The sequence below is a fragment of the Pleurodeles waltl genome, chromosome 12 (assembly GCF_031143425.1).
Source record: "Pleurodeles waltl isolate 20211129_DDA chromosome 12, aPleWal1.hap1.20221129, whole genome shotgun sequence".
Classification (NCBI taxonomy): domain Eukaryota; kingdom Metazoa; phylum Chordata; class Amphibia; order Caudata; family Salamandridae; genus Pleurodeles; species Pleurodeles waltl.
The window spans coordinates 240044241-240053491 of record NC_090451.1 but is presented as its reverse complement, the minus strand read 5'-3'; the positions used below and the strand labels follow the sequence as shown (position 1 = coordinate 240053491).

Here is a 9251-nt window from a genome sequence, read left to right as displayed (position 1 = left end):
TATTTCCACTGGTGCTCCTGTTGTCGGTACTTTTTCTGGAAAGATTTAAGTTTGCTCGTAAACCAAGGTTGACCAAGCTTCTTCCGGCTGCAAGGCCCCCAGATCTTTCGGGGAGCCAGTTGAGTCATGGACATTTCAACCCCTTGCTGAAAACTGTCAAGCAGGGGCCGAGCTAGATTCTTGGCTCTGTCCCAGGCCTCTTCTAAGGCCGGGAACTAACTCTTCCACTTTAATCTGCTTCCATGGCCTAAATACTTTTCTCTTCACCTCATACAGAGCAGGAAAGTGCGTTATGTCAAATTTAAAGTTTAGCAGATGATGATCCGTCCAACTTAACTGGGTATTGGTTAACACCAGCTGTAGAGAAGTACGAACAAAGACCCCATCTAATATATGTCATGCACTATGGGTAGCTGCCGAGACTCTGAGGGACCAATCCAAGGCCTCCATAAGATCTAAGAACTCCCTAACCACTGGAGTGCAGATCTCGTCAAAATGAATATTAAAATCGCCTATTATAATTGCCTTTGGGGACAAAACCATAGGTTCTATCAGCTTAATCCAAGATTGGACAAGGTTTGTAGGAGGGCCCAGCAGTCGATAAATCAGTAGGCCCTCCTACAGTACTCCACTGTTCTGAGAGATCTTAAAAGCCATTGTCTCGCATGTTTCAGCGGCGGGGCCAGACCAAGCGCACACAAGAGTAGCCCTGCAGATAATAGCCAAGCCCCCACCCCTATTGTGGGGTCTATATAATCTGTAGTAGGTATACTCTGGGGGAGATGCTGCTACAAAATCCGGGTCTGGTTCTGTTTTACCCCAGGTTTCTGTTAAAAACAATCAATATGCCAAGTATCAATCATTTCTCAGATTTCCAGTTTGTGGTTGGGGAGTGAGCAGAAATTTAACAAGGCGTACTGGAACGGCTGACCGTGAGCTACCGTGTTTTCCTGAGCTGCCATTCCAGACATCAGAGGCCTCCTATGCTGAGCTCTGGCCTTCTTCAAGGTTAATGGAGCTTATAGTGTCCAATTACATTCCTCACAGGTCCAAGCGCCCTGTAATCGGATGGCGCCTTCTGCTTACAGGGCATATTCTTAATCTTGATTTTGCTGCTATACCCCTGAGGGGCCGCACATTTTAAAAAATGGGCAGAATCTCTGGCCCCTGGGCCCGTTCGGGCGCAGGCGGGCTTGCCTTAGGCGCGCCTTTGGCGTGCCCGGTGAGCGGCCGCTCAGCTGGATTAATTTATAGCGCCGGGCCAAGAGCCCGATGTCAGCTGGACCGCTAACTCGCAGTACAGAGTTTCTGATGGCTGGAAGGAGGGCTCTAACTGACCCTCACGTCCGGTGCAGGCTCTAGAATGATGCCTGGCTGAAGAGACGACAAAGAAAGGTAAAAAAGCCCCAGTTAAAAGAAATAAAAACAGCGCTCCCCCAGGCAGTGTTTCCCCCACCCTAATGTAAGTATATTTAAAAAGTTGAAAATAAACTTCCCTCATGCCGCGCAAAGCTGCCGAGTGACGCGCTCTCCTTCAATGCGCGGCCGCTCAGCTGGATTCATTTATGGCGCCGGGCCAAGAGCCCGACAGCTGGACCACTTACTCGCGGTACAGAGTCTCTGATGGCCGGAAGGAGGGCTCTAACTGACCCTCACTTCCGATGCTGGCTCTAGAATGATATCATAATACTGATACAGGCGCGCAGCAGAGGGCAGGTTCCCGGACACACCAAGGACGTGATACATTCGTTTTCCTTGGTTGATGCTAGCGCAGACCTAGGGAGCCCAATCTCTAATATGGGATGGGCGACTATACTGACCGATTGACTTAGGCATATTCTGTCTTCCACTCTGTAAGTGACTGTACGTGCACTTGATAATATTACTGATATATAGGAGAAGTAGTTTTATAATCACAGGCTTTTTTTGTGGGTCCTGAAGAAGCGTCACTGGATCACTTTGTGACCAAACATAGACGCGAAACATGTTGACCATGCAGGATTAGGTGAACTACCTTCCCTGATTATAGAGTGTAACGGTACATTATTCCTAGTAACACTCTGATATTTTTGTTTTTAATATTGGCCTGAACCCAATTTCTATCGCATTAAAACAGTGGCTTAGGTTCAGAGCTAATTTTAGAGTCTTGTCTTCTGTTCTACACTCTCCATCTTTGATTCAATTCTTTTCCCAGACCACCGTTGTTAGCAATTTTATTATGGTTGAGTGCCACCCAGAATGCTGGGCGGCCCGCCAGGCATTGCAGCACCAGTCTGGCGAGGAGTAAGCCCGATGATGATACCTGTCACCCAAAAGGGTGCTTGAGGGCTCTCCTAAGTATACTCAGTATAGATTCGCCACCTCTGATCTCTTTCTTGTTTTCTCTCTGTCGTGGAACAGTGCACTTATTTTGATATTATAGGTTCAGGTCGGGAGACTGTGCACTGGACCAGTAATCTCCCAGTCCCCACTTTTGTTTATAAAGGCTCTAGAATGATGCCTGGCTGAAGAGACGACAAAGAAAGGTAAAAAAAGCCCCAGTTAAAAGAAATAAAAACAGCGCTCCCCCAGGCAGTGTTTCCCCCACCCTAATGTAAGTATATTTAAAAAGATAAAAAAATTGTACATTCCTATATACATCACTGGTGTTTGAAAGTTACGTGGCCCTGTGTACAAATTATAGAAAATGCTGTCTAGAGTCGGTGTCACATTTGAACATACTTGTTTGTACTTCCCTTTTCCTGTATGTTTGACTGTAGCAAAACTCAAATCCAGACTCCACATTCTCGTCTGAAAATCTACAAGCTTGCATTGCTGACCTCTTTGTAGCTGGGACAGACACAACTTCCACCACTCTCAGATGGGGGTTTCTGTACATGATCACCTACCCAGACATCCAAGGTAAGATATGCAAAATGATGACCTAAGGCTAATATATACAAATTGATACCTAAAGTACTAGATACACAATAACAGTCTGTGTGTGAAGTTGGCACAATATATTTTATGCAACGTTAAGGGTGACTGCCTTCTGATGATGATCTGACTTCTACAGTGAATAGCAGCAGAGAATTTAGAAGAAGCTTAACAGGGATAATGGGGAAAAAAGCAAGGCTGGTTTCTGACTTTAACAGAAATCTGCACAAGCCAGGGTTTTAAAACTCTAAGTACAGGATAAATTCAAAAGGTAGTAGCAGTCGGGAAATGGACAGCCAAGGACCAGAAGAGGAAAATGAAAAGGAGACTGATTTGTTCTTGCATAACGATGACTGCATTGGGAGATTCTAGGGGTGTGTAGTGCTCCAAGCAAATGACATGACATGCTGTTGTATATTACCATTCCTCTTCTTACCTGACATGAAATGAGAGTTCACTGGTCTGAAAAGTAATGCTAAGCCGCAAGGTTATGACAGGAAGGAAGATCCTTTTGAGCCCTTTCTTTGGATTGAGTGCATCCATGGTATCCTTCATCCTGTAACAAACTGACCATAACTTGGAGAATTATGTTGGTCCAATGTACTAAATATAGTGCTGAGGGTAGTTAAGTAGGATCTGAGGCATGAGGTTGAGATACACATTGGAGGATCTTTGTTGTCCCATAGTTTTGGAAAGGCAGGTGATTTGCGTGGGAGGAGTCGGATTCATTGTCAGAGCTGTGTTTATTCTGAATTAGCAATGCAGTGCCGAAGTTACAGTTTGGAATATTGGTAGCATGTCTCAGTTTGTTTGGTCGTAGGACTCCTCACCATATCCCACCATATTCAGAGACGTGGGAGGCAATCAAGGGGTGTTGATGATAACACCACTATCACTGAGCTTGCCTTCTCTTCTCTACCTCACATCTCTGATGCTAGTCCGGTGCCAGCAGGAGATTGAGCAAGTGGTGGGCTGGGACCGCCTGCCTGCCTGGGATGATCGGCTCCAGATGCCCTACGTGGAGGCTACTATCAATGAAATTCTGCGCTTTGGGAACATCAGCCCTGCTGGAGTTTTCAGAGAAGTCACCAAGGACACCACTCTCCGAGGGTACCACCTGACCAAAGTGAGTACCCAGAAAATGACTGAAGCCAATCTCCAGTTCAAGAGAACTAAGTAGGTAAAGCTAAAAAGGAAGTGAATTAGATTTGGTACCCTAAGAAAGATACACTGAATTCCCAAATACGTGCCACTACATGAAGATTTACAAGCTAGATCATTTACATTTAAGCAAACCTCTGGGTCCCTGCATGCCATTGTAACCAAATCAACAACACCTGTTTTCCCACTTGTGCTCTGTAAACATACCTATAGACGTGCCTTAAACTATGAAGTGAGTATTGGCACATTAGTTATAGCTTAGGCCTACAATGCTTCCTTGCAATTGTTTTATCATCTGAGTCAAAGTGATAGAGAAAGTGTAATAGGTTGAAAGTGACATTGTCACTAGAGTCATAATGTAAAATAAAAAATTGGGTGATGCTGTAAAGATGAGGTATTTCACATAATGCTCCACAGGTAATGATTTAATCCCACAAGTGTGCATGCTGTCTCTTGGATGTTCTTCAGTTGCACTGATTCTCTCCAATCCCCTGGTTCTTTTTGTATGTCATCCCAGGTTTGTTCCACAGTTTTCTTAAGGTTGCATCCTCTACACCTGAGATTTTGTTTAATGCCTTTCATTTCATCTTTGTTCAGGGCACCTCTGTGATCTCTAACATGACCTCCCTTTTCTTCGACCCTTTGGTGTGGAAAGACCCCAATCACTTCAACCCCCAGAACTTCCTAAACGAGCAAGGACAATCTGAGAATCCAGAATCTATGATCCCTTTTTCTGCAGGTGAGTCAACTCTGGAAGTTTTTGGGTGGGAATTTTATTTTGTAGGCTTCCAGCCTCAGACATTATGGGGGTCACTCTGACCCTGGCGGTCTCTGACCGCCAGGGCGCAGAATGACTGAAGCACCGCCAACAGGCTGGCGGTGCTTCAAAGCCCATTCCGACCGCGGCGGTAAAGCCGCAGTCGGAAAACCGGGTCCGGCGGTTTCCCGCCAGATTTCCCCCGGCTGGGCGAATCCTCCATGGCGGCGCTGCAAGCAGCGCCACCATGGGGATTCTGACCCCCTTCCCGCCAGCCTGTTTCTGGCGGTTTTCATCGCCAGGAACAGGCTGGCGGGAATGGGTGTCCTGGGGCCCCTGGGGGCCCCTGCACTGCCCATGCCACTGGCATGGGCAGTGCAGGGGCCCCCTAACAGGGCCCCAGCCTGCTTTTCGCGACGGGTGCAACTGCACCCGTCGCACACCTGCAACACCGCCGGCTCCATTCGGAGCCGGCTTCAGTGTTGCAGGCCCCTTTCCCGCTGGGCCGGCGGGCGCTACCTTAGGTAGCGCCCGCCGGCCCAGCGGGAAAGTCGGAATGGCCCCAGCGGTCTTTTGACCGCGGGGCGGCCAAATGGCGGTTCCAGCCAGGCAGGCGGCAAACGCCGCCCGCCGGGGTCAGAATGACCCCCTATGTGCTTTAGGTGTCTAGGGAACCTAACTGGTTGATGTTGAATGGGAGCATGGACAGTCTACCTATAAGATGTGGGGCATTCTGTACAAATTTAGAGGTGCCTTACGAGGTAACAAGATCCTCATACGTCCACATTGATAACTTTACCTGCTTCAAGTGCTACACACTTGCAGCAGATCATCTTAGGATTTTTGGCGTTTCTCTTTGTTAAAGCAGCTGAGATTTTCTACGTTTCACCTGTGCCCTTTTTATTTCTGTGATTGAATTTATTGTTATGCTCATCCACTGCCTCTGTATTTGCTTTCCCTTGTGTAATGTCTGAAGTTCTGAATTATTTTTACCTGTCTGCATCTCTTTCTCTGGGGATCTGCATCCTGTAGCCTGCTGCCCACATTTGTCTGTAAGGTTTTTAAGATCTCAGAAATATCTTCAGTGACAAAGAATATAGTACATTTTGCTCCACAAAATATTGCCTGATTTAGGCACCCAGGCAGATGAAAGATGCCACCTTTGCTTCACAACTGAACAAGGTTTTGAAGTCCACATATAGCCATATTCTAAGACATTGTGTGCCAGAGTGATAGGTTGAACTGCCTTGGGTCTGGGTATCTCGTGTGGCCTTGAATCTGTGTGAGAAGATCCGTTCTGAGAATAAATGTGCTTGTGGGGGATGATGAACATCTCCAGAAACATGGAGTACCAGGATTGTCAGGCCCTCCTGAGGCCACTATGATGAGTGTCAGAGATGTTTGTAGCATTTTTTGACCACATATGAGAGGAGTGGGAGAGGCTGAAAACTGCAGGCAAAGATCTCTGACCAATTTATTCATTGTACATTGCACATGGACTCTTGGTGTGAGCACCCAGAGGCAAAGTTTGATCATTTTGTGTTTTTGGGGGTGTCTGTTTACGGGTTTCCCCACCACTGGAAGTATACCTTTGCAGAACTTGAGGGCAGAGTTCTCTCTAGTGGACATGTTGATACATCCTGCTGAGCGGGTCTGCAAAAGTTGTTGTCCTCTTCTAGGAATATGTCTTGGCAGATCGCACAAAGCCACATCCTCTGTGCTAGTGATGAGAACGGGGAAGGGTGTGTGCCACCCTTCTTCTGTTGGTAGAACATGTCTGTCATGTTGTTCGCCTTGATGAGGACTACCTTCCATCTAATGACATAGAAGAAGTCATTGAGGGCTATTTGTATGGTTAGCACTTATAGCTAATTGATGTGGTAGCTGTATTGTCGAGGAAGCCACATTCCCTGTAGTCATGTCCTCAAGATGTGTTCCCAAGGTTTTGAGAGATGTGTCTGTGGTGATGGTCACAGGTGAAATGATGTATGAGCCAAGGTCTGCCCAGCAACAATTTGTTATTGTTCCCCATTGCAGCACATTGTGAGTGTTGGCCTTTATTAGCACCAGATTTCCCCAGTGACCCTCTGCTTGTGACCACTGAGCCGCAAAGCAGTCTTGTAGGAGGCACTGAGAGAGCCTTGAATATGGGGTACAATAACAATACATAAGGCCATCATCCCTCGGAGGTACATCATAGTTCAGACTGCGCATTGATGATTGAGCTGCAGAAGAGTCAGCAGCTTCTGAAATGCCAAGAATCTTTGTTGGTTGGGGTGGACTTTCCCCTGTAACTGTGGTTAACAGATCCCTAGAAGTGTTGAATCTGTTGAGGTTGTAGGTGGAACTTGGTGGCATTTATGATAAACTGCAAGCAGGGAAATTGCTGCCGGAGGGCAGCCTTGGCAGTGCTGCCGCTCTTGATCAGCCAGTCATTTAGATATGGGAGGATGTGAGTGGCCCCATTTTGTAGATGTGCAGCCACCACTGCCAGGCACTTTGAAATACCCATAGCACTGCAGTGACCCCAAAATGGAGCACTTTGAATTGGAAATGATGTCTACTTAACTGAAAGTGAAGATATCACCGATGACAGTGTGAATGGCTATGTGAAAGTAGGCATCTTTGTGGTCAAGCACTGTCATATAGTTATCCAGTTGGATCAATGGAGAGACATCCTAGGGAGTTGTCATACGCAAGTGTTGCCAAAGGATGTGTTTGTTTAGAGGCCTGAGGTCTAGAATAAGCCCAAAGGAGCACTCCTTTTTGGGAATAAGGAAGTATAGGTGGGGGCACGGTCTCTGCAGCGCTCGTAGCTCTTCCTCTGGGAGGACATGCTGAAGACGTGTGGGGCTATTATTTTGGGAGGGGTAGTGACAGCTACTAGGCTGTAGCTGGAACCCTCTATGTGATCTGATCTCCTCCCAACTTGGGAGGAAAACTTTTATGCCTCCAACACATGATGTGTGATCAGGAAGAGGAAATAAGGCAACACACTGCAGTGGAAGATATTTACTGGAGCCACCTCTGCCCTCACCTTTGATGTTGATCCTATAGACAACCCTGGTGTAGCCCATACCAGCCTGCAGGTAGAAAGCCTCTTGCTGTCTTTGATAGGATTACTGCTTGTTAGGTGAGGTGGATTTAGCTCTGCCCCTGAGCTGTTGCTTCCAAAGGGAGCCCTTAAGCGGAGGATTTTTTGGGACATCCATGGATTTTGAAATGTGTCTGTCCTTATTTATCTTTCCAAGCTTCTCATCAACGTTGGGACCAAAGGGATGCTCGCTGTCATATGAGATGTTGAGGAGATGGTGCTGGATTTCAGGTTTGAACCCAGAGATTCAGGAACCAGGTGTATCACCTGAGTATGTCACTGGTATTAATGCCTCAAGAAGCTGTGCTCGCAGTGTCCGAGATGTCCTTGCCCTCGGCACTGTTTCTTCCCCCTTCTCCTATAATCTTCTGCGAGATGTTTGGCAAGTTCCTGCATCACCGCTCATTGGGACCTGTGTTATCTGGAGAGGGGTCCAGCAAATTTGCCTACACGTCAGTACATGGCTGCCTGCTATGCAATTACTCTCTTCCTCACAAATTCAAAATTTTGTCTCTGCCAGTGATGCATGTGCTTAGAATTCAAGTGCAGACCACAGCCACCTAGCTCTGTAAAAAGAAACACAAAGAAACAAATAATATGCTATTTCTTGTTTCTTTTTGCTCAGTGTTATTCCTTATAGACATCTTGTTCTGTTTTCCCTACTCATGCCCTGCTCCTGGTGTCCTTGTTTCTTGGGTTCTGTTGTGTGATGAGATTTTGTATCTGGAATTCTTCTCATGCCCAGTTTCTTGTTGTAGGTCAGCGGGTGTGCCCAGGGGAGGAGCTCGTCCGGATGGAACTCTTCATGTTCTTCACCAGCCTACTCCAGAATCTGGACATCTTTCTTGATGACAAAGAGCACCGTCCTGATTTCTCTTACACAAGCGGCCTTGTGTGTGCCCCCCATCCCTACAAGCTGAGCTGTCGGACACGGCCACAGTCATTTATGCAAAATGCAGAGAAGTAATCCCTTAGCGTGATACCTCAATCTGGCCATCCCAGTTATACAAGAACGTAACTGTAAATATATTTCTAGCGTCAATTGCTTCTCCTTTGCCTCAAGTGTCCTTTGCAGGAATAATTTCCAACATAACTCTAGACCTATCAGTAGCTGAGACACATCTAGGGCCAAGAAGGCCGTATCTGCAAGGCACAATGTATAACCCAGCTGGATGTAATACAAAAAAGGCAATAGACTAAAAGGCTTGAAAGAAATATTCAAATTGTAACAATAAAAGAAACTAGAAATCATTAAGCCCAAGTATATGATGTGATCTTAGGAATACATTAATGACACAGAACTGAGGGACTTGTGCATTACTG

At 46.5% G+C, this 9251-nt stretch overlaps 1 protein-coding gene across 1 annotated transcript; it reads left to right on the top strand.

Moving 5' to 3' along the window:
• Positions 1 to 1537: 1537 nt before the first annotated feature.
• Positions 1538 to 8895, top strand: LOC138267112 (cytochrome P450 2D6-like). The gene is made up of 5 exons (XM_069215962.1): positions 1538 to 1609; positions 2760 to 2901; positions 3855 to 4042; positions 4675 to 4816; positions 8687 to 8895. The coding sequence occupies exons 1-5, from the start codon at positions 1538 to 1540 to the stop codon at positions 8893 to 8895; spliced, it is 753 nt and encodes a 250-aa protein (XP_069072063.1).
• The last annotated feature ends 356 nt before the right edge of the window (positions 8896 to 9251 follow it).

What these genes read in the sequence shown, in the direction of transcription:
- LOC138267112 (XM_069215962.1), top strand. Translation starts at nt 1,538, where the DNA reads ATGCGCGGCCGCTCAGCTGGATTCATTTATGGCGCCGGGCCAAGAGCC. An exon ending in CACCTACCCAGACATCCAAG is followed by an intron (nt 2,902 to 3,854) that starts GTAAGATATGCA and finishes CTCTGATGCTAG; the next exon opens with TCCGGTGCCAGCAGGAGATT. An exon ending in GAGGGTACCACCTGACCAAA is followed by an intron (nt 4,043 to 4,674) that starts GTGAGTACCCAG and finishes ATCTTTGTTCAG; the next exon opens with GGCACCTCTGTGATCTCTAA.